The 26,650-nt window shown below is 38.4% G+C and overlaps 1 protein-coding gene across 2 annotated transcripts; it reads right to left on the reverse strand.

The window, feature by feature from the left end:
• Positions 1 to 1,617: 1,617 nt before the first annotated feature.
• On the reverse strand, positions 1,618 to 25,642 carry LOC126294974 (uncharacterized). Of its 2 annotated transcripts, XM_049987200.1 has the most exons (4): positions 25,361 to 25,617; positions 17,391 to 17,523; positions 15,236 to 15,349; positions 1,618 to 8,281 (listed from the first exon to the last, which is right to left on the reverse strand). In XM_049987200.1, exon 4 carries the CDS (start codon positions 3,829 to 3,831, stop codon positions 2,206 to 2,208), a length of 1,626 nt encoding a protein of 541 aa, XP_049843157.1. In that variant the 5' UTR covers positions 3,832 to 8,281; positions 15,236 to 15,349; positions 17,391 to 17,523; positions 25,361 to 25,617; the 3' UTR covers positions 1,618 to 2,205. The 2 variants fall into 2 exon arrangements, with proteins under 2 accessions (XP_049843157.1, XP_049843158.1); XM_049987201.1 differs by lacking the exon at positions 15,236 to 15,349 and having other exon boundaries at positions 25,361 to 25,642.
• Between the last annotated feature and the right edge of the window lie 1,008 nt (positions 25,643 to 26,650).

Consider the following 26,650-nt stretch of genomic DNA (forward strand, 5'->3'; position numbering starts at 1 on the left):
AGCTCAATCAACCTAAATTCATAGTTTTCTCTCTACAGCCACATGAATATCTTGCATTTCTCGAAGAGCCTAAGAATGTACCAGGGCATTTCCTAACAAAATGTCATGCTGCACTACAGTATTCCCACTCCCATTATGTGATCAATAAACACGGAAACAATTAGTTTGTTCTCCATGTCCAATCCTGTTAATTCAGTAGCTGATATTTTAAAGGGTTTGTTTTGAGTAACTGTACTAAGATAAAGGATTGATTTAAACTGTATTTCTTTTCCAATATAAATGTATGATCCTCAATAAGTGTTTATTGCAGAATTTTTCAAACTGCTGGATATACTCTTCAGGCAAGAGAACTTTTTGTTGGGATATATTCTGCAAAAGATCAAATTCTCCAACCCACAGCAGATATTTGATAATATGAGGCTTTGAAATCTTTCCCCTATACTTCCACAAATCACCTTACTAATCTTCCAATTAGTCATTGCCGTGCTTTGTGAAATCCCACCTACCAATAGTTCCACTTGATACCAGAGCAACACGCACAGGTTCAGCTCCCATCAGTGCACTTTCAACCTACAGTATTCAATTACATTTAAACACAAACGATATGGTGATATTTCACTGCAGTGACAGTGCATCGGACACATGGCTAAGTTATAATTTCCATACTTAAGAATGTTTCATTATCTAGTGGCAACCTGAAATGAGGTTTGATGGCATAAAGTTTGTCCAATAGTTTGTCACTGGTTTCCTTTTTTAACCATTTTCTAGAACATTCTAGAACACTTTATACTTCTGAATATTTAGTAACAAAAATATCTTCCATTTAAGTTCTGTTTTGTACTTTTGCTTTTAATTATGAAAAACCAAGTACATAAATTTTGCAAATACAAATAGTTTTTGCTTATACCAAAAATTTATCTTGACCCATCATTTTTGAACTAATTGATTCAGTCTAATAGCTCCAACTATTCACACTTGTGAGCTAATATGTTACACTGTAAAATCAAAGAAAAACAATGGTTGGCAGTACTAAATCCAGTACTGGCAACAAAACCCAATTAAAACAAAATACTAATCCTAGCTTTTGGAACCACTATGTGCTAGCCCTGGTAGGAAAGGGGAAACAATAGGGAGGAGGAAAGAATAGTTCGAAAAGCTAAGGATAGTGTTTCCAGTTTAACTATGTGGATCAGCAATACTGGAACTTCACCTCAAATGCTAATTTTCCTTTTGATACTAGGCCACACAATTAAAAACAATATTTCTGCATTTTTCATACACAACTTTTTTTACATTGCTATGATCTTGGCCCATTATTCTTTGGGGGCATTCAATTACTTTGTGGCGGACAATTGTTAAGTAGTGAAATTAAGAATAGATGATGGTTTTCATATGCAAGGCAAAATATAATGCTCATTACTAGTTGCACTAACATTTGGAGTGTTTCAAAACCTTGCAAGTGGCCTAAAAACAGATTTAGTTACATAAGACAAAATCTTGTTCCGATAAGCAGATGCGAGCCATATCTTTTCTGTAATCCTGCACTTCAGGAATTCACAAGTGACTCCTAATCCCCCACAAGGAGCATTTCATGTGTAAAAAAGAACACTGTTATAATTGTATTATTCCACATTTCTTATTTATTCAGAAATAATTTTTTCACTTCATGCACCATAAAAAATTGTAAAGTACATATTTAGAATGACAGATGTTCAGCTAAGGAAAACACTAGTATGCTGGAACCACAGTCTGAATAAGCTATTGCTTTACACATTAGGTTACTCATACCACTACATGAACAAAAAGTTCCATATTTCCTTAAACTTACTCCATTCATTAAACTACATACACTAGCAAAAAAGTTACACAATTTGAATGTAAGACAAAACATGATATTGAAATGTTTAAAGAATTTTACAGTTAAGATCAAATGGACAGGCCTGTTCACAGTAACTCATTAACAGGCAATACATATGGAAGAGAATTAAAATAAAATATGCTCATACAATATTTCGGATCATAGACAAATTTGGAGCTCACAGAAATGTATGTGTAAGTCTGGCACAAGACAGTGCATAGTAACTTAAACCTAAAACTATTTTAGTATTATTCAGCAAACGTCCCCACAATTTGGAATATTAGATGTTAAAATCAAAAGCTACTATCTGCAACTATCCATCAAGAGCGATTATGCCTGGGGAATATCTACCATTTGGCTCTGCTTGACTGTGAAGGTCTCGAGAAACGAGAACGGGCAGAGTTCATGTAAGACGACCTCAATTGCTGGGGTGGGAAATCTGAATCTGAAAATCTGTCTTCCCAGGAACGTGACATGCGAGAACCCACATTTTCAAACATTCTCGATCTAGATTCACTCGAATTATGATTACCTCGTTCCACAAATCTACCATCTCTCGACTGCCCTTGATCTGGGCCTCTACCCCTCGAATCCTGGAAAGGTGGCTCATCCAGGTCTCTCAGCCGCGAGTCACGGGCCCGATAAGAGTCTCTGAATGTCAGTTTCTCTAACTGATTACGGTTTGGAGGTGTGTACCTGGAACTGCGAGATAACTCATCTGAACCCATAAACCTGATGTCACTGAGCCGGGGAGTATCCGAGGCTCCGTAACCCGTCTCACGAGGCTGTCGGCTTTCTGAAGCAAAGTACCTGTTTTCTTGGGGTTCGTCCGATTCGACATAACCAGATTCTCGCAACTGTGACCGTTCCGACATGCCGAAGCCACGTTCGCGAGGGCGTCCCGAAGCCGGGAATCTAGACTCACGATTCTGCAGTACGACATGCTCTGTATACGTACGCTCTCGTGATGAGCGTCGACCCGAAGCCGGGAACTGTGCTTCTCGAAAGTGAGGAGTGCCCGTATTGACAAATTCGAGTTCCTTACGCGAAGGCCTATTCTGACGATCAAATCTGGGAATGCGAGGACGCAGATTTGGAGCTGAGAACTCACTTCCCCGAGACAGACGCAAAAAACTGTGAGATGTGGGAGGCCCCATCAGACTGCGAACTGCAGGCCGCATGTCAGGTCGCTTTGTTGTACTGCCCATCTGCTTCTTCCATTCGGCCCACAGCATGAATTTAGGTCGAGCTAAACCGAGGAATAATTTGAAATTGTGTGCCTTCAAATGCTCAGAAGATTTGTCATCAACCCAAAGAGTCAGCCTTTCCTTTTTATCTGATTCCGCCACTCTCCTAATTATTTTCCACTCTGAGGTTGAGAGGTCTTCATTTTGTTTCTGAAATAAGTCCAAAATCTGCCTGTTAGTTCTCTTATTCATCCCCATCATCACCCATAGTACAAACTTTGTACCCTTCAATGTGACTTCCGCTTGCCCGACCCGCAGCTTGGCACCCGACCACGGAGAGATCTTTGAAACTATACTGTGTAACCATGCTTTGGTCGCTTTGTTGACACAAGTAAAAACCAAGCCGCCATTCTCGTACTGTGTCTCAGAAAACTGGATAGGTTCCCCCTTCTCTGTCGGGTTAATCTTCTCTATCAGAGCAGTCTCCAGCACCTCAGCCTGCTCCTCCGTCATCTTATCATTTGGAAAACCCTCGAGCACAACAGCTAGCCTCATGGATACTAACTTTTCATCCTTTTGTTGACCTGACACACCAGTTCCATTTTCGCTAACCTCTTCACTTACAGATTCATTGGACTCCAACTCATTCAACTTTTGTTTTTGCTGGACAGGCAATTCCCCACCGTCAGTGGCACTTTTTAATTTTTTAACATCCCCATTACTCATCTCAGGGTTGTCAACGTCTTCCTCCGGTTTCCGTTTCTTTGTGATGGGGACATCCACCATAGCCTTATCTGCGAGGTTCGAGTTGTCCCCCTCTGCAGCACTATCACCGCTTCCCCCGACTGCTCTTTCGGAGCTGTTTTTGGATGTGTCGGTTCCCCCAACGCTGGGTACAGCAGCCGAGGTCCCTCCTGTTGCGAGTTTAGAAGAATCTCCCTCTGCAACCGTATCTTTATCAACTACGAGGCCCGGGGTCACCTCACCTTGAGGTCCCCTCGTGCCAAGTTCACATTTGGTCTGTTCTGGCTCCTGGGTCGCCTCACTGAGAGGTCCCCTGGAATTCTCGGCATCTGCTCGCTCGGAGCTAATTTCAGTTTTTTTCTCTATGATCCCACGAGAAGCTGAGGACAGTGTGGACCACCCGAGCAGAGCCCCGCATGCCCGGGCTAGGCTGGATACTCTGGGAGGGCGCCCGATATCCCAGAGGCCCCGTTTGAGGCACAGCTCCCCTGTGCCACGCACCCTTCAGCACGGGTCGCACCACACCTTGGGTTGGGGGGCAGTTTAACGTCGTACCCAGGACGACACCTCTACCAGTGTTCCTACTTTTCAGTCTGAAAAAATTCCTCTCAATCTGTCCCCAACTGCACATACAAAATGAAAATGGGACATGAAATTCCCAAACTGTACGTTCCCACACTGAATTGTATAGCTGTTCTCAAGCCAAAGGTTGGTTTGAATGTCAGTGCTATACTCCGCAACATTGTGCCCAAGACCACAGCCAATAGATATAGAACATTAACCCTTATAGTTCCGAACACAATCTAATTGAATCACGCGGTACACGCTAAAAGTGCCAGGTACGATCTGACCGTACTGCTGTTTTCACACACTTTTCTTTCAAAAAAAGTGCTCAGATCGTGGTATATCGATGATGTGAAGACAAATGAAGGTCAAAAGATAGTCAAAGTCGAAGCCAATAATCGATATTTTCGAGTTCCAAAGACAAGGTTGTTTTTCATTCATTTCAAAGGTAAAATGGCACTACCAAGCAAGATGTCTCATCTAAGTGCAATGTATACTGCAGAAAGTAGTGAAACTGAACGATTTTGTAGGTTTTTCGGGCAGTGGATTGATCTGTGAGTGGTCTAGTGGTGATACCTCATGTGAGTCATCAATAGCTGAATCTGCACTCAGCAGCGATGAAGACGATGTTGAAGAATTGACTGCAGCCAGAGATACGTTTATTGAAATTTGAACTGAAGAGTTGGACAATCATGTTCCTCACCACTTCACGTTTTCGAAATTACTGCGCCCCAAACGTGTACCAATAAATGCTACGCCAATTGATTTTTTCAACTTGGGTTTCAATGCAACTGGTGATAATGGCAACGTAAACAGACAGATATGCTCGGCTATTTCTCGAAGCAAATGTAAACTTATAAGTGTACTCTCGTGTGAGAAAATGGTAGCCTACCTTAGTGCCAGAAATGAGGGCTATTGTGGCAGTAATACTAGATATGGGACTCTTAAAGAAACTGACAATTTTTAGTTACTGGTCCACAGATGAAAATATGTCAACTCCATGGTTTCCCGGATGTTTTCGCGAAATAGATTTCAGTTGTTCCTAGCAAAGTTGATATTATGCTGAATACTGCCAACGATGTCTTGTCACCATTATACAGCACCTCAACAGCTTGAGTGTTGACAAAAATCTTGTAAGCTCTAAAACTCATTCTCAATTCATCCAGTATCTCCCTAATAAACATCACCACAGATGGGGTGTAAAGTTCTGGATACTATGTGATTCTGTGGTGAACTTCTGACTTGTATTTTATGTGTACTATGGAGCAAGATGTGAAGCTGACAGAGTGGAGGTAAAAGAGCGCGGATTAGGCTATGTAGTTATTACAAAATTACTTGCTCTTGGTAATTACATGAACAAAGGGTACCACATTTTCTGTGACAATTTTTTCATGTTGATTCCAGTGGTGGAAAAACTATTCCATGGGAACCTTCCTCACTGGCACAATATGGAGGAACAGAAAATTTCTCCCACCTAATCTTTCCAAATTTGACATTGGGCAAGTTCAATTCTTTAGAAAGACCTTTGTGCTTCTCTGTGGCTACAGGGAAAAGTCACAGAAAAATCCAGTTGATCAGTTCCTCTTCTGAACAATGTTAGAAGTATTGCCAAATGACAACCTTTACGGAAACCTGATATATTTCAATATAATTAACACATGGGAGGGATTGATTCCTCAGATATAATGTACTGTTACCTGGATGAGAGGAAGACAAATTATGGAAGAAAGTGGTTTTCAGCATAATTGGCAGAATGTTCTTGAATGCTTACATTCTTTATAAAGAAAATCTATCTTTGTCTGAGAAACCGCTCAGACGTCAAATTCAACAGCAAAATCATCTGCACGTTGTCCCAGGAGTGGTTCAAGATACAGAATTTCGTACCCACTACATCAAGTGCAAATGCAGCACCCCATAAGTTTATGGTGTAGAAATACTACGGGGAAAGAAGGAGCGAGCCTGTGTTGTATGCTCTACAAAAGATACGAGGCGGCTATCAAGAACAATGTGTGTACGCTGTAAGAAGGGATTACATCCCAATTGTGTTGTCAACACTTATGTACTAATAAATGATCCTAAAACTTAATTTGTATTATGTTGTTTTCTGTTGGAACCAGTGACAAAATTGTAGATGTTTTGCCCATTTTTTGGATCAGTGATAAAAGAAAAAAAATTAAGGTCCTATGATAAACGGACAAGATTTTATGGTAAGTTTAACAAACTTCTGCAATTTACTACAAAATTTCCTGGCACTTTTCAGCTGATACCTTGAAAATTGCATGGCACCAAAAGGGTTAACAACTAAGTATGTACCGATTGCTGCTACCCGATATCCTAATCAGCTTTGTTGGATTTGATACGAAACAACTCCTGTGCAAATATTAACCGATCAGCCTTTATCAGTTGCATACAGTCAAATTATTCTAAACTGTTGTCTTCAGTCCTGAGTGATTTGATGCAGCTCTCCATGCTACTCTATCCTGTGCAAGCCTCTTCATCACCCAGTACTTACTGCAACCTACATCCTTCTGAATCTGCTTAGTGTGTTCATCTCTGTCTCCCTCCACGATTTTTACCCTCTACGCTGCCCTACAATACTAAATTGGTGATCCTCGATGCCTCAGAACATGTCCTACCAACCGACTCCTCCTTCTAGTCAAGTTGTGCCACAAGCTCCTCTTCTCCCTAATTCTATTCAAAACCTCATTAGTTATGTGATCTACCTATCTAGTTTTCAGCATTCTTCTGTAGCACCACATTTCGAAAGCTTCTATTCTCTTTTTGTCTAAACTATTTGTCGTCCACGTTTCACTTCCATACATGGCTACACTCCACACAAATACCTTCAGGAACAACTTCCTGACTTTTAAATCAATACTCAATGTTAAATTTTTCTTCATCAGAAACACTTTCCTTGATTAGCCTATAATTCACTAGTCAATAATGGTGAGTTAATGTTTCATTGTGGCATTCCATAAAAGGACATTGTGCAATTTTTGAACAGCCAATAAGAGAAGGAGAATAACAATAAATGGTTTAAACATCATGAAAGAACATGGAAGTGTTAAGACAATAAGCAAAAGTTCAAATGGTAATGAAAACGTCCCATTGGTTTACTTATGCATGAGCAATTGTAAAATTGTGTGAAAGACAATCTTAATTTTCATTTTTGAGAATCTTTGTAAGAAACTTCAGACAGGGTATTACGACATAATTACAGGATAATAGAACATAATAACCCCTCATAATTAAAAGTAATCAGCAGTATCAGGCAACAGGGATAGTGTTAATAAACTGTACTGTGGGGTACAAGCACAAATTCCTGTAGAAAAAAAGAGCAAAATGAATACTAAAGAGATACCCAGGTAGACATTGACATAACCAATCACATGTTCATTACAAGCTTATCACAGAAATGTTGTACTGTGACTTTACACACGAACTGGCATTAATCCATTTTTAAGATCGTGTAAATTGATGTGCACCCGTAAACTGATACGTAGGCGATAATGTGAATGGCTAATGTTGTTGTTGAGTGACATGGCATCATGAAGGTGAGCTCAGCAGCCATATCAAAGAATGTCAGTCAGGAAGTAAATCGATACAGCACCAGTTCCAGCTGCGTGAGTTTCAACAGCAGAGACAAGCTACACCAAGCAGCAACCAACAAGCCACTGAAGCTTACATCTCATGGCTAAGCTACAAAGTTCCTGTCCGCAGCACCGTCTGACCACCGACCAGTGAACTTTGATGACATCTGCACGCACCACACAGGGCAGCCAGAGACAGCGACGCATCGGCCAACAGTCGCCGCACAGAATGAGCCGACAGCACAGACAGCAGCAGCAGCAACACGACTAGTAGCGTAACCGGCGACCAGTAAACACGGCACAGCCAGTATTAGCGTTGTGCGATGAGTGAAGACAACCTGCCGGCACAAAAATAATTTATATTACGTTATCTGCTGAGCATACAATCACATTTTGTAATGCTACAAGAACTGTATAGTAATTTCTCCTTCCATTTCGGAATTTTCTGATTCTGCAATATTGTGTCTACGTAGGCACATTTTGTGTATTTTCACCAGCAAGGCAGTATCAAATAGATTTTAAGACTTGAGCATTGACTGTTGATTACATGTTTTATAGTGTTGATATTTGATGCTTTATGTGAGGTGGTAAATATTACTATTAGTGTTTAATTCAGGTAAGTTGAGTTTGTTTATATCTAGTGTGAATAGGTATTTTTTCTGTTTTGAGCTAGTTGAGGTGCTGTCATTTTGTTTGAATTGTTAGATAGTCCAGTATGTTTGGGCTACCCAAGGGTTAATTTATAGTATCGCTGGTCTATAACATACGTAACCAATCATGTCTACTGAAAACAAGCAGGACATTCTGGAGGTAAAAGCTGAAAAGGAGATAGGACAGGATAGGAGTGATTCAGGAATCAGTGGCTGTGGACTGTCAATAGGAAGCTCAGAAGCACATTCCACCAATTACCTCGAAACACCAATCAGTAGTAGTAAATCAAACATTGTAGAGGGAGGGCAGCAAGACATGCTATTGCTGATATCAGGAAAGCCTGATGCCAAGACTGAAGCCACCAATCAGGAAATCAAGGAAGATAATGAAACAGCCAAGAAAAGATTGAAGCCAGCGATCAGAAAATCGAGGAAACTAACAGAATGACAAGAAAAGACTGACTCCATCAGCGAGAAGATTCAGATGACATCATGAAAATTATGAGAGATAATTATAGGATTATAAAGAAGAGGTGAGGAAAGACTGCGAGGAGAGAGAGAAGGCAGATTCCAGCAGAGAGCATAAACCTGCTCTGAGAGGATATAAAGATGATGGAAGCACATGAGGAGGTTCAAGAAGTTTACGAAGATTTAGGGGGAAGGATCAAAGAGAACACAGAAGTAACAACAGTGCGAAGCAGCTATTAAGGGACTAGGCAACAAACAGACTGAATTAGCACCAAATATACTAAACACAATAGCAGTGCAGAAGGAATCAGACAATAGGAGGATTGCACAGGATACGCAACATTTACAAGGCAAAATCCAACAATTAGAAAAAAAGCTGAGGAGATTGACAGGAAGATTGGTAATGCACACTAGCTATAGGGGACAGTAAAGAGATAACATTAATGAGTGATGATAATAGGCATCCACAAGCTCATTCAAACTTAAAAGAATTGCATTGTAAATCAATATACAGTGCTAAAACAACAGTATGGTGTGTAGTTTCCAACGTGGGGATCGTCAGACTTTTTTTAAAGGAGATACTAATGTAACAATAAATTCTTAATGTTATGTTAGAATACTATGCAATTTTTCTGCAACCATAACTTGATGCTTTGAGGAACCACTTTGTTAAAAATGTGGTTCCAACAAGATTAAATCACAGCTCACAATGGCAATTGTCCAAGAAACATTTCCTCAACATTTGATCTCACGTTTTGGTGATCTCCACCGGTGCCGCACACTGGCGATATCAGTCACTTTGTGACTTCTGCTTATGGGATCATTTGAAATTTACAGTTCATTGCCCCACACCTCATTCACTCAACAATCTGAAGGTTGCAAAACATGAAAAATTGCTGCTGTTTCACAGATCACTTTGTCAAAGTTGAGCAGAACTTTAAAGAAAGACTTTCAATGCCTGTGCATGAAGGATGCCATCTTTCCATGTTATCTTCATAAAAAAATAACTGCAGTTCTTCAATTGGATAACTTACAGTTTGTACCAGTGTAAACATATTATTTATGTGATCAAAATAAATTAAATCTTAGTAGTTTGAAATTCCCAAGTTTCTTTCTGTGCCACCCTATATTAGGGCACGGCAACAGAAGCCGCAGGTCATCACGCGTGCTGGCTAGATTCCAGGCTGCTGGGGTGGCAGCGAGCACACATGCACAACATTTAGTGCCCCATAACTGGAAAGTGAGTCCTTCATAGGCAACACATCAGATCAAATCAAATTTACTCGCCAACCATCATGATAGAATAATAGCAAGGCCTAACATTTCTCTGCTTAGTGTGTGGGACAAGACAGAGGAAAAAGGGGGCTTTTAGATGGTGATGACACTACATGGAAGGCAATGAAGGGCTTACGAAACAGTGTGTGACTAAAGGCACCTCTACCATTCCAAGGGGAAAGGTGAGAAACTACTGAGAAGAATTCTCCGAAAAGAGTCACAGGGAAGTTACGTGTCATTGAAGTGAGACATCACAGGTAGGATCAGACAGAACTACATTTTTGCCACTTTTGAGTTGTTAGTACCGTAAGGTACACAGAATAAAGAACTATATTACGATCAAAAAGTGGTTTCCGCTTTAGTTGTCAACGTATCTACATTTTACAAAAACTAGTAACGATCAGACATGACTTCCTAGCAAGAATAATAGTGTTTCAGTAGTGAATAGCTTTACAAGCAAGTAGGAGCACTATGGAGTCCAGAGGAAGAAAGATGGTGAAAGTGTGGCAGGAGAAGGAACTGAATTTAATGGAACCTTGTAAGTATTAGAACCTGTTTCTTAGTGCCTATTATTTCAGTAAGTACTTTATACATAAAAAGATTCCAAGACTTACCAAGCGGGAAAGTGCCGGTAGATAGGCACAATGAATAAAACACACACACACACACACACACACACACACACACACACACACACACAGAATTTGAGCTCTTGCAACTGGCAGCTGCTTCGTCAGGAAAGAGGGAAGGAAAAGGAAAGATGAAAGGATGTGGGTTTTAAGGGAGAGGGTAAGGAGTCATTCCAATCCCGGGAGCGGAAAGACTTCCCTTAGGGGGTATTATGCCTCCTAGATATCACACATTATATCAAGGACTCACTGCTAACGATTTAGAAAAGAAAGAAAACAGGAATAGACTTCATGTATATTTTCTGTTTTTGTCTCGTTTATTCTTGTTGCTAGTTCATCACCTTAGCTATTTCATATAAACCACTAATTTTGGCTCATTTAAACACCTGTGTTGTATTCCTTTTGAAACAGCAATCCACAAACAGAAAAACAGGTTTGAGGGATCACAGTTTTGTTAAAAGCATTTTTCCTACGTTTGTTATGTGAAGATTAAAAATGAGATTATTTCTGTTACCTGTAAATTATTGAATGCAGTAAGTTCAATATTACTGCAGAAAATACACAGTGAAAATAATAATGGCTTTTATGTGTTCTCCAGCACAGACTGATGATAAACTTCCTGAGAAACAGTTCTCTTTCTTATAGTACTCGTTGAATGGCATTGACACACATTTCCATACCTTGTTCCAGATAATCTGGACACATCTGTAGTGATCTTTAATACCATAATATTGCTTAAAACGGCATATTATTTGTTTGATGTTCATATGTTATAAAGCAGCAGCCATTACATTAAAGACTAGACAAAGTTAACTTTGCCTGGGCCACTCAAAGTGCCATAAAGTTGACAATATAACCGACAAACAAGTGAGGAACGCGAGGCACTGCATCATCTGAGCCAATAACAGCACCAAACAAAAGTCAATTCTAGCATCGACGTTACGTTGCCGGCTTCCGTGTAAACATTGTATGTTAGTGCGTGGCAGACTGCTTTTGTGTTGTGTTACCGCCTCGACTACAGTTTCTGTTTATTAAACAATGCCACCACGGAGATGTTAAAGCTACAATCCATTGTGCAGTAGAGTGCCATTAAATAGTCAGGCTTTGAAATTGCTACAGAGGACGTGAGAGTTTTACAAGTTAGAAAACAATTGGTTTCTGTTCATGGGCACGCATTGATTCCTGCCAGTAACGTTTTAGAGCGTACCTCGAAAACTCTAGGACTTTAAGAACAGTTATAAGGAAAGGAATGTTGCTTCAAGACTTACAAGTCACTTTGTAAACAGTGTGGAAAAAAGCTCCTATCAAAAAGGGTTTTTAAGTACTCCTGGAAAGAAAAAGCAGCCTCATCCTGTTACAGATATTGATTCTTTCCAATCGGATGCAATTTGTCAGCACTTATATGGATACTATAGAAGGCAAGAAAATCAGATAATAGCAAAGTTGATAATTTCTTTAAAAGAAAGAACTTTTCTCGCAGGGGAAAACATCACTTAAGATGGTGTAAAGGTATGGGCTTCCGTATTAAAAAGTTAGATGGACAAAAACAGTTACTTGAAAAAGCTCGTACTATTTTATTATATAAAATGGTAGGAAAGGACATACAGTCATATGGTTAGATGAAACATGCGTCAACGCTGGAGAATAAGCTGGGGAATACTGGACAGATGACACTCCAAATAGCAGTGGCCATCAGCCAACAGGAAAAACATTCAGATTAAATGTGGCCCAAGAAGGATCTTCAAATGGCTATTGTGCCTGAAGGACTTAGTTTTTAGACAGAGGAAAGCCAGTGACTATCACGAGGATATGGACTACCCACAGTTCCTACAGTAGTTTAAAAATTTGTTGCTCCAGTTTAGTGTTCTGACTGGACAATGCATCGTACCATTCAGTGATTTTAGATAAAACTCCCACCACTAGTGACCGTAAAAAAACTATGGTGCAGTGGTTGCAGGCAAGAGAGACTGCTGTGGGCATGAGCATGACAAGCTCCTGTTATACTCGCTCAAAACAAAATAAGCCTGTGATGTTCAAATACGTTTTAGATTAAACAAAGAGAACAGGGTCACTTGGTAATTAAGCTACAGCCTTATCACTGCCATTTTAATCCAGTTGAATTGGTTTGGAGTGAAGTCAAGGTGTACATTAGAGGTAACAAGACTTTTACTATAACAGAAGTGGAAAGACTGCTATGTGAAGGTCTTTCTACAGTAGACACTACCTTATGAAGAAAGTAGACCAATGTTGCTACATTCATAAGAGAAGCACACACCACAGGCAGGATTGTAAATGAAAAACAATGATTTCTCTTTATGATGATGAAGACAATGGTTTTGGTGCCAATTCCGTTGATAGTGAAGGTGAACTGGATGGAATTGCACCAGACATAGTAAATTTGTGAGAGTAGATTACACAGAATTCTTTCTCTCTGCAGTCAAGAGGCTATGCGTGTTTTACTTTATTTCTTTCTTTCTATGAGTGTGGATAGTGTGTTCTTTGGTATATTTAGGTTTACATTATTATATGACATTTTACATGCAACTATTTGAAACGATATTGTCGCTATGTCCCAGTTTAATATACTATCACAGTCTCCATTGTCACTCTCTCCATTGTTAGAAAAATGTACTTTGTTGAACTTAACGTATAAACATTGATTGTGGGTTACATTTACAAAACATACTTAAGAGTTGTGGGCATGTGTGGTGGCAGCTATTGCAATCTACATGCTAGCTGTCAAGTGACATGCTTCACCGGCCTGGGTATACGTGCATAATTTCATAAAATATTTCATTAGTGACCATCAAGTGACTAGAATATGTAACACCTAGTAGAAATCGACACTCTATGTATACTTTATTTACCATAGAAAGGTTGGTGAAAAACTATTAGGAAGTTTTTTGGACAAAACCTTTAAATCGAATTATCTCAAAACACCATTTTTGAGTCGCGATTCTTTGATCCTAAATGTGCAAATTAGACTAAGGTCACTGCAGGGATAGCACCCAGATTCCTAGTCACCTCTCACAAAGGATTGTATCACCATAACCACGTCAAGTCTACCTCTCACAATGACCAAGTGGTGTATTCCCTTATTTAGAGCACATTATCCAGCTTCAGACAATACTAACAATTAGGGTGTAACAATATGTATGTATTAGTAAATTTTCAGAAACAATCGTTACAAAGTTTTAATGAAAATTCCTTGCTTGCAAAGGAACAAGCTGGAAGCAAAACATCTATATTAAACGAGTTGCCACGCTTGCAACGGAACTTGAGCTCACATCCCCAGCAAATGCAGAGACTGTTTTAATGGGAAATACACGGACACTAGTTATTTTCCTCTGCAGGTAAAGCAGGCGGGATACTGGGAAAAACAAGTGAAATGTGGGGTTACGATCTCCTGTAGGCTCAGCCCTTTTGAGTGCGATCCAAAGGATTCAAATGAAAAGCTCATCCAATTGCAGTTGCCCTCCAAAAAACTCAATTGCATACTAATGAAAGTCTTCATTCTCAGGGTGCATAGTGTGGTGCTCTAAAATAACTCAGTCCCAATTTCTCCTTTCCTACATTGCCCAAACCACAACACTGACCAATCAGCAGAATGTGTGGCAGATAGCTGTCTTTTTTGCTGAATTCCTGTCAAAATTTCTCCTCACATGCTCTTTTCTAAATAGATTTTCTTTCTGATATGTGCACCTGGTGTAGTAAGTAACCATCAAAAGGAACAAAAATAGGGTAGTACTAACAAATGTTTCTAAATGGTTTACATCAATTTCTAAACCTTTCAGAAGTTTAGAAATTGCTTATGAAAATTCCTCAGTACTGTCCATTTGCAAGTACTTAATCTAAAATGTACAATCAAGAGCGGTTTTAATAATTTTGCACAATGGTGTAATAACCAATAGACAAGTATTACATTAAACACCTCTTGTGCCAAAGAAAACTAATTTAAATTCTTTGTATCTTCTAAAGGCATAGATGAGTGTGCTATAAAATGACATAAGTATAAACCTACATCCATGTTTGCTCTATTTACTGTCTCTGTTGAATTGGTATCAACATTTCCTCACATGGAATCTGCCAAGTCCATAACAATATTCTGCAAAGTCTTCAAAAACCACAAATTTTTACTTTGTTACGAACACTCTTGATGCTTCAAATTAAAGTTGTTAATGGCCATGACAAGAACTACGCTTGAAAATTACTAATTAGGAAGAAGTAGTGTACTGGATAGCTTCCTGCAGCTCTGGCACCACACCCTCACCTAGTCATCTGAAGGGCTGCACCTTCTAGAGACTGCAAGCCACACCTACTCCCCCATCCAGAGGAAACCTATGCCTTCCAAGAGACCTGGCAAACACCACTGCCAGTCTGCATCCTGTTAGGATCAAATGGAAGATATCATTAGTATGTGTTACAATATGAGAATGAGCTAACACATGGAAGTATATTAAGAAAAAACACTCATACCCCATGAAAACAGCCCAGTTTACAAATGAACTTGCCCTGGTGTGGTGCTTTGAGTGCCTTAATCCTTCCACTGCTATGGGCCTGTATACGTGTCCTGCTACATTACTCCCCAGATGTTGTGGACATGTATACAAGCTCTGCTTGAATTTTCCTGCATTGCTGTGCACATTCAAATGCATCCTAAGCTGCCTACCTCTCACTGCTGCAAATGTGTTACTTCCGTATCGTAGTGAATCAAAAAATTTTGATTACTTATCTTACAATGTATGTGCCTCACTGCTCGCTATTATTTGTGAAAACCTCATTTCCATCTTGAATTGTTTATGAGAAATGATAATTGTTATGACCTCATGATTTGCAATGTGTGAGGGTGTGAATGGGGACATCGTGCACAACTGTCCTTCATAAATAAAACCCAATTACTCTAGAATGGTATCATTCAGTGCTCTATTTTAAATAAAATTACCTACAATGTATGAGGTAAGAGCAACCATATACAAATTCTGTGCAATGCATTTTTACCTCTGAAAATTCTATAAAATTTTGTGCAATGGTTGTTTACTTAACTGGATGCAGTGCAATGGGTATAATGGATAACGAAAATAAATTCAGTCCTTTACTGAGTGAAGATATCAGACTGTACGATGTGCAAAAATTAAATTTCTTTAATTTTCGAAAAATCAGTTAAGTATTTCATGTCTGCTGGAACGCCATCTCTGAGCACATGCACCAGCTTTTGGCAAGCAGTACAACCGTAATGAAAGCTGGAATGCAAGAAATGCCTCTGAAGCAGTGGGTCTATTAGCACTTGGTACCAAGACCATACAGTAATGTCTGAACCACATCTCGCAGTCCAAAATTATCTGTGTACAACATTTCAATGTGTAAGCACTCCATGGAGGATCTGATGCGTCATTTCAGGTGAGCATCACTACCTCAAACCCCACACTTAAATATATCTTATTTCATTCCATGATTCATTTGCAATAAACCACTTACTGTGTTGTCGAAATTATGTTAAAAATAAGTTGAGCCAAGTGATGAACATGTTGTAATCTTGCAGATTAGATTTTACGTTCCCAAATCATCTCGTCTCCAGGTTCCACATAACCAGGCTCATGACTGCACACTTTCTTACCAACTACTCTTCATATTCCTTTCAATTCATTACTAATTCTCAAATAGCTTGTCTATTTCACCATAAAAAACCAGCACAGATGTGAAGATATTAGAAATAGCAGTTACCCTACACCAATTCTTCCTACAGGTTAGGACCCATGTCGATCACAGTTAAGTGTCAGTCCAAATACTATCTAATTGAGACAAGGATTTGATAAAAGGCCATCTTGACATACAGTACAAGCTGCACTTCAAAGTCATTTATTTGTCAGGCTGGTATCCCAACATTTAGCCAATCAAAAATGGCACCTGATAAAACAAATGCTTGCGTATCAACTTCTATAACACACATCATATATATAGTAGAAACAGAACATGTGACTCTAGAACACATGGAACCCCTCGAGTATCTATTGATACAAATACAAAAAGTTGCCTGCTGCAGTTTCTATCTATGATTGGGCTAATCTCAGAACCACAGTAGGAATTTTGATATGGTTTCCACTAATAGACTCATTCACAAGAATGGTTAAAGTACGTAATTTATAAATATTTTTTTGACAACTGGCTGAAAACTACTCCACTAACATCTATATCCAGGCAGCTGAAACTTCACACCTGGTGTACGCATTTCAAGTGGGCAGTGTAACCAATCAAATAAGTGGAGAGTGAGAAACTGGAGGTGCTAACCAGGGGGGCACAAACCCAGCCTAATGCAGCAATTGCTGCTGAGGTTTAGAAAATTGATACTTAGAAAATACCAATAAAAAAGTAACACAATAACAGCATTATTTTATATACATTACATATGTGATCTCAGAAATACTTACGATTATGAACCTCACAAATGCCTCCAATAAGTTGGCAAGTATTGCCTATAGCCAATCACATGACTACAACTCTAGCTGACTCTTGACCTCACCACCACTGCAGTCATATTTTGACTTAATGGTGGCAATATACCTAAGAAACAGAAGGAAAAAAATAAATGTATGCATTACATTAAGATACAGGCAACAAAAAAATAAGATAAAATGAAAATTAAGTATACAATACTTCACCGAAACTTAAGTTACAAAACTTAGTTCAAAAATTGGATGACTTTCAAATCTCCTGCTTCAGTGTACATAGACAGCAGAAACAACCCTGATGTGTGCCCTGCATGAGTCCACATCATAGACAATGTTTTGACTACCGCCCTCCAGTTCTTTTCTTAGTGATGTTGGGACCCACTTTTTAAAATCAAGTTTGAGGGCACCTCCATGGAGCAGTAGCTACTCTCCTATTTGTAAATGTACTAGTTTCTTACATCCATTGTTGTTGTCATATGAAAATAGTATGCGATATAATTACGATATAGGGACTGACAGTGACATTCTGTTCTCAATATATGTGTGTGTGTATCCTGACAGAGTTGAAAGTGGCTTAGTACTGAAATTTCTTTTACATCCAAATGTTAAGAATGGTGTAGACAAACATTTCCGCAGATCGCCATTTAGAACTTTGTGTGAGGCTGTTTTTGACATCGTAGTTATTTTTTAGAGTGTACCTTCTCCTTGATTCTGTAAATCTCTGAATAATATTCAGCAGTTTGTCTGTCTGGCGTTAACTGTTATTTTTAAATCTCACCTGATGCAAATCACAATCTTCGCACATTCTCTACCTCTGGTGGCTTGAAAGAACTTTATTCTTCACGAACAGTATCTAATTATTTCCATTTTCTGGTAATAAATTCTTTGTATATGATGAGGTCACTGAAATGCTATAGGTGAAAGTCATTTTTCTTTATTTAATCAGTGAAAGGTATTTTTATGTTGGGTTTTTTCTCTACCATAAAGGCTTCCATAGCAGATGGAAAGAATATGTTTAACAACATTAACATAAGTCTGTTCTGGCATTTTTGTTCCTTTTAGTTCATTCCTCAGATCAATTTTAGTAGTACCTCCCGTTGACAGTTTTTTTAGACAAATCACCACAACAGTATTTGAAATGGCACAGGTGTTCAAAAACATCACATTCCACACATTTGTTATCGTTAGATTATAAAATAGCACTGCAAAATATTCTGTTTCGATTTTTGGGGACCATTCCACTTTTAAAATGAAATTTTCACTAGGCAGTCGACAGTGTCTTGTTCCTGGCAAATTAAAACCATGATTTCCAAGTTTTGCAGGAGAGCTGCTATTAAGTTTGGAAGGTAGGCAATGAGGTACTGGTGGAAGTGAAGCTGTGAGGACAAGTCAAGTCGTGCTTGGGTAGTCAGCTGGTAGAACACTTTCCCTTGAAAGGGGAATGTCCCAAGTTTGAGTCTCAGTCTAACAAACTGTTTTAATCTGCCAGGAAGTTTTTTTCTGTAGTTCTTTTGCACATTCACTACAACTACTGTTTATGCAAGATAAAATGTCTTTTTACATCAATACTTTTTTGTTCCTATAGGCTTCACAAATATCTGATCTTTCAACATTAGGTAAACTCTCATAACACTTCAAACAATATGAGCATGGTGGTTTCATAACATTAGCACCTACAGTTTTATCTTTATTGATATAATTCTCACCTGGAGCTAACTTTTGTTTACACTAATTGCTCAGCCACGAACCAGCTTCACCTTGCTGCACACTTTAGGCTCTTTCAAGACTGATGTAACTCACAGGCATATTTATGCGCGCACACACACACACACACACACACACACACACACACACACACACACACTATTAAAAATGTGGCATTTGAATGTACAAGAAATGTGGGAAAAGACGGCACAGCTCTCAATCTCCTGACATTTTTGAGCTGTTATGAGCAATACTAGATATCTTTTTCTGATGTGGAACATAATGTTTGACGATATTCAAACCCACTTAGAGGTCTGAGTATGACATTTTTTCCCCAATTTGCAAAATATGATTCTTTTGTCACATGTCAATCGAATTATCGGGTTGGAGAAAATATAACGATCCATGAAACATAGTAAGTATTTTGATATCGCTGCATGTTCTGTATGTACGAAGCAAATAAACCAGCCAAGTGTTATGTCAAACCGTTCTAAGATGGGGGGGGGGGGGGAATTGTATTCATTGTAAAACATTTGTGTAATGAACATGCTGTAACATTGCACAATATGCGCAGAGCTCAGATATGACACAAAAATTAAAGTAGGAAATACTCTTTTTCAAATTTTTTTATAACTGCCTTGGAAGATTGTAAATTTTGATTGTCCTCAGATTATTACCAACAATACAGATACACTTCTGTACTGCAAATAAATATCTCGACTAGTAAAATATAAGTTTTCTTATTATAAAAATAATAAAAACAATTTACACGTACTATGTCCATCACAGACTGCTTGTGGAGAGTGAGCAAAATGCTTAAGCATAACTACTCGGACTCACCCACACGAGATAGATATAAAGCCCGGGTATAGCATGACGCCTGTCCAAGCTACCAGCGATGTCCTACAAGACCTGAGACACAGGACACAGATTTTTTCCGTACAAAATTAATGTTTTAATGGTATATGAAGAGAAATGTGGAAAACGTCACACAGTCACATGCAAAATGTAGCTCACGCTGGACAGTGCTAGTAGCCGGGCCTGCTGGCATGCAGCCTAAGGTCGAATATACCTCATGTTGCAGTCAGGTTGACTGGATGTTGCAGTTCCCATCACTGTCACAAGATTTCACTCCATATGCTAATTAAAATAGGACATACAGTAAAATCCTTTACATAAATCTCTGGGGATACACACTTTTTTCCTTAAATTGGGCTTTTCCCACAGTACACAGGAAGTGACAATGATAATTCAAGCATATTCAGGTGATGTAAGTTCTATTTAATTACAAATTACCCATCTCCAGTGCTAAAAATTTAAATGCAGTAAACATACAATTATTACACTTTCCACAGAACACACCCCTTATTTTTTTAGAATTTGCCAGGTGTGACAGTCTCAGAGTACCAAATGAACACATGTACAGACACAATTCACTCATTCCACCCTAGCATCTTTATGGCTTTTGCCTGGTAACACTGATACTGGCAAAATATCAGTTCCAGGACTTGAGACTTTCAAGAATGTTTTAATTTTATTCCTGACATCACGTAACAAATGACTATTTTTGTATGATAAAATTACAAAGCAACAATTTTTCCTCTGGTTGTACTGTGAAACCTTGCTTCCTTCCAAATTCATATTTCCAGGTCAATGGGAAGAATCCTGTTTTATTGAGTAGACATACCAAAATATGCAACAAATGGCTGTATCTTTTGGTTCCATTGACTTCAAAGCTACTTTTTTTACACCACCAAGGGACTGTATGTCTTAGCGCTTTACTCTTTTTCAAAATTTTTATAACTGCCTTAGAAGATTGTAAATTTTGAGTGTCCTCAGATTATTACCAAAAATAGATACACTGTTTTGTACTGCAAATAAATATTTCAACTAGTAAAATATAAGTTTTCTTATTATAAAAATACACTAATTTACACATACTACACATAATTTACACATACTATACCAATCTTATTTCATAGGTATATTTTGTGACATGGCTGTGAGTAATAAGATATACACTGAAAATAGGGATAAGTGCCACCTTTATAATGTTACAGGCCAAAGCAGATGGTCAGAATTGTAATTTTTGGGTACTGCCAAGGCTATTGCTTAAAACTTATGAGAACCATTCTAAGATAACACTGATATGTACGGAACCAGTACCAAATATACTGCCAAAGAATACAGAACGAATATAAAGAAAGGCAGCAAGAAGGTGAAAGACTGGCTTAATCCAAGGAGAGGCTCACAAAATAGCACAATTAGCTGCCAGAAATCCATTCACACACATTTTTAAGAACTAGCTATATGAGGAATATACTACATCCCTCTACACATTTCTCCCATAGGTCCAATGACAGTATTGGATTAGTTACAGCACTTAAAATCTTCCAACACTCCATGTACAAATGTACCAAGAAGACCTAACAACTGAGAATTACGAAGAATGTTTTATACAAGTCGCTAACTTAGGCCAAAGACGTAATGTTAAAGGCCTCTAAAGTCACCTTTTGGAACATATATTAACAGTTTTGATGTCAGTTCGAGCATCCAACAAATGTAGAGGGAAAAATAAATTTGGCCGTGGTGACTGATTTGTAGCTTAGACCGAGGCATAAGTTAGGTTGGAAGGTGACAGTTTGGTTGAGTTGGCCATGCCAGCAAATGTGAAACTAAGGTGATAAATTTGTGGCTTAGCCCGTTTAAAAAATTTTCTAGTAACGTAACATTATTTACATCATTTATCACCTGTTTCCAATATCACTGGTCAACAGCAAACATTCCTTATTATCCTTAACTGGAACACCTGGAGGTATGACATGTGTTGGCACTTCACAGTGGGGATATAAAGGAATGCAGCGTACAAGTCTACAGCTTTGTCAACTGATGTAGGAAACGTGCTAAAAACACTGTAAGCAATAGGGTATCTATAATGCAATGCTATGGACAATTTTTCGAACAGGCTAAGCTACAGATCAGTGTTTAACCCCAACAATCTTTTTTAGTACACATTCACCAACTCAACTCTCAACCGAATTGTTACCTTACAATCTATCCTACATCCTGGGCTAAGCTACAGATCAATCTGTCACCACAATGAGTTTTCTATTTTCCACTGGCCTGCTAACTAGCAACAAAACTGAATACATGAGCACAAAAGGGTGACATGGCAGTAGCCATTAACATTACTTCCCTGACCACAGGCAACTATTCGAATCCTAACATTCCCCTTGACCCCACTGATTTGTAGAATACATAAGTAGATGTAGCAATTATTTCTATTGACTGACAGTAAACATTGGCAATGCTCGTCTGCGTAATGATACAATGGCACACAACCCTAGCACTTCTTGCATAATTCCAACAGCAAACAGTAAGAGATCTTACAATTATTATACAAAACCATAGAGTAAAATACTAAATACTAATATCCTGTCCAATGTCAACTCCAGAAGTTATATTTACCTACACCCAAGGTTCACTGAGAATTACGTAGTAACTCATTTATGAAAAATTGAAGATACATGTTAAAACCGACGGACAGTCACAAATTACCAAAACTCCTAAAAGCTCCAATATTTAGAACAAAATCCAGCTTAGCAGGGTGAACTAACCAACCTCCCATAACCAACAGGTTTGTCATGAGTTCTGAGCCTACACCAGCAATCCCACCAAAAAAGCCTCTAGTACACACACTTCTGTCCCTTTCAGAGAACATTCTTAGGTTCACATGAATAAATCAAGTCTGAGAATATACTTCACCCAGAATGTTATCAGCATGAGTAATAGGGCGAGGAAAGTTGCTCGAAACAAAAATCATTTTCAGATTTCGTATGGATAAAGCTAGAGAAGCAGCGAACATTCTCCATTTTTTAAAGTGAGCTCTGCAGCATACTTTGAGCTGAGAATTTCTGTTGAGGTTTATGTTTTACCAACCTTTTGGTAGTAACTGAAGAATTCATGCTTCCTGGGGTCAAAAAACGAAATACTGAAGAGATAAACTGTACAAGTTTGTACAGGTTTAACAAACATCTGTCTGGTGAACTTACTACCAGGAAATCTTGAAAGAAGAGTGGCGACTTTTCAACCAATATGAAAATTAAAACATTTTTGTTCCTATTTAGTAGACTCAAGTTTTGAGACTGACATATGAGAAGACTTAGGCATACACTAAACAAGTATGTCACTGACATTTCCAGATGTTCATCATGACTTCTCACAGTATAAATCTTGTTTTGTCATATTAGAAATAAGTAGGCAGATCAGAAAAATTCATACTAGTTTATTACAAACATAGGGATCTGTTTCTCTTAACAAACCACACAGGTTCTGGATAGGCAAGCAGACCATTATGCATTGTATTTAACCAAAATTATCTTGCATTTAACTAACAGTTCCAGTTTGGAGTAGACAAAAATTTCTTGTAATCTTACGATTTTGTTTGCATAATATGTTCACCTGACTTCAATGACAAAAGATTTCAACAAATTCAGTAACCTCAGAAAATGCTTTTTAGTAAATCATCCAATATCTTTGCTGCACATAAAAGTAAAAATCAAAACTTAGTGCAACTCTTCCACAAAACACTGATGCCAGATTTGTATTTACTTAACTGTTCGCTTATTACAGCGAGCTGAATCTGATGTTAACATAACTAGTGCATTCTAAGCCAGACAGAGAGAAACACACACAAATTCCTCACGGAGGAGGGGAGGTGGGGAAGGAATTCCCATGTCAGAGACTATGCTTTAAATTTTTTATTCATATGAATTTGACAACTATCAGAAAATGTTCTTTTACTCTGAGAATATTCTTTGGAGAATGTTTATTCATACAACACATTGTCAGCAGAACATCCTACTAGTCTCAAGCGTTTATCTGTAGTACAGATAGCCACCTGAAAAATTAAGATTACTATTGTATCTTTCAATGTTTCACTCCATCTCCTGATAAATACATTCTTAATGCTGACATTTCTAATATGCCACCATATATGACATTGCCTCAGTTTGGGCACTGTAACTGAAATGAATTTCAAAACTACAAGGTAAGTGGAACAGCTTATACAAATGTTAAAAATACTTTAGCTACATATATGCAAACAATTTTTAACCATCAAAACAGCTTACTATTTTTAACTAAACATTTACGTGCCAAGTGTCCAGTGTTTGCATCATGACAGGAAATTCAGATCTTTATGAAGTGAGAAATTTCCATTTTACAATGTACATAAATCACACGTTGGAATAACATTTTCAAAAGAAAGGTTTGATGTAACTTCACATTAATCACCAAGTGTATTTTCTCTACCACCATATACATCCCTTTGAAACTGATTACAGCACTCAATCTGTGGTTTGCCTTGACAATTTTTGCCTACCACACTTTCTCCCACTGAACACAATCATGAATCCTCCACCCAATTCCATTCAGTCTCTCTTCATTACTCTTATGACCTTCCCATCCTAATTCCAATTTTTTTTTTAAATAGTGTGTGAATTTTATACTATGTCCCAGCACTACAATAAACACATCAGAATAATGATCGAACAGATATAGCACAACATGGAATAGGACAATATTTGCAACAGAAAATTTACATCACGAAAAGCACACGCATCGTATGCTGATAGTGAAATCAGACCCCCAACGCTTATGAAATTAGAAAAATTGTTATACCAGTCGCGAGCAAAGAAATCTAAATCACCAAGGAAGCATATCAGTTAAGGAGTAATGAAGAAATACACATGCCCAAAACAGGCATAATCAAAAATGTGTATGCTTCAACGAAAAACGAACATCTTAAAATACCCTAAGATGTGAAATGATCAGTTAATAACGTACTGTACAAACGGGAACTCAACTTATTGAAAAAACTATGTACAGGATAAAAAACAAACATACGGTATGAAAAAAACACAACGAACTGATTAACAAACAAAAAGAAAGCGGCAAATTTGGTAACAGGATAAGACACGTAACCACGTGCTGCCTACAACGTGAAAAATTAATACAACATACCTACAAATGAAATGTTCTCTTTTTTACAATTTCATGTACATCCCCTGTAAACTGATACGATTTGATTTTTAAGATAGTACTTAATTGTTCTTAGCCCTTAACATTCAAATACTCAAACAGGCGGAATTGGTTAAAAACAGCACAATTCCTTTCTTTTTCCCGTGCTCATCACATATTCTATATAGCACCACATTCTAGTTGTGTGGAAAATATCAACTCACCTACAAAAAACGCATTTTACTCCAATCAACCACGCAGTAAACTCTTCCAACGTCGGTTGTAAACGCAAGTGAACATGGCGCAGATCTCCGCGGGAAGCCAAAGAATGTCTTGCAAAGACGAACTGGCTGCAATTGAAAATGTGAACAAGTCATCTCTGTCTTTCTGAAACCCTCTGTTCTGTCCACACCTTCGACCATAAATCTAGTATCTATGGTCGAAGGTCCACACGCAACGATCTGGCTGCGCAGAAGTCTGTATATTCAAAAGATCGCTGCAAATGTGGTGTGTTCACACGACACAAACCCCAATCTCCTACACGCCCGCCATCTGTCGGTGTAGAAAAGAAATACCAGTGGCAAGCGACTACGCTCCCCGTAAACGTCAAAAATTTAATTCAGTTATTTTGAAATATAGAAATGGAGGAAGTTCTGTTGTTGTCTCTGTTCGCAACTTGTGTTGCAAAAAACATTCAGACCAACCGCAGGGAACAGAGAAAGCGGTCAAAATGGTGTAGACAGTGGCTGCTAAAGCGAAAGCAGTTTTCTCACGTACATTTACTGCGAGAGTTGCAGGGTGAACCTGTTTTGTTTTACATTACCTCGTGTTCCATTTTCTAGCACATTGACACTCCACTTTCATCTTCAGTTGTACTCCTGCTTGGTCTTGGCGTTTCTTGATCACTAAGAAAGCCAAGCAGATCAAAATACCATAACGTTGACTGGTGTACTTGATCTACTCTTACACCAGATCTTCTAGATTTCTGAACTTTGGATAGCTCTTTTCGGTAAACAGTTCGCTGACAGACTTAATTTACTTGACTTGCCTTCATGAACTCATCCTTCAGGACAGTGTAGATAGCTTCACATGTGATGGGTATTATTTTACTCAACGCTTGTTTCGATATTGCAGTTGAAAATTCCAAATCCTTGTAGCTCCTTCCTGTTGGTAGGAATCTTTATGTTACCGCCAGTCCTTCATGAGGAGAAATAGCCCTACTCAGACAAGTGTTTTCTCATAATATGAGGGGTTACAAGCTTTAAGAGATAATTGTAAGTTTCGTCATCCATCCGCAAATAATTTCGCCAGTTCGCAACGATTTCTTTTTTTTTTTTAATTATCGTTTCTCTGTTTGCCGAGGCGTCAACTGCTCGCAATTTTTCAATTAGAGCATTGTATGCTGCTGTCTTTTTGCCTCGGTCACTATATTCTTTAATTCTAAACTTACACAAACATGGGTGGTTTCTATATATTTCAATGAATCCACTTACCAACTCTCGAGAACACTGACG

The sequence above is a fragment of the Schistocerca gregaria genome, chromosome 11 (assembly GCF_023897955.1).
Source record: "Schistocerca gregaria isolate iqSchGreg1 chromosome 11, iqSchGreg1.2, whole genome shotgun sequence".
Lineage (NCBI taxonomy): Eukaryota > Metazoa > Arthropoda > Insecta > Orthoptera > Acrididae > Schistocerca > Schistocerca gregaria.

Coding starts and splice junctions, on each gene's coding strand:
- LOC126294974 (XM_049987201.1), bottom strand. CDS start 3,831: ATGGTGGATGTCCCCATCACAAAGAAACGGAAACCGGAGGAAGACGTT.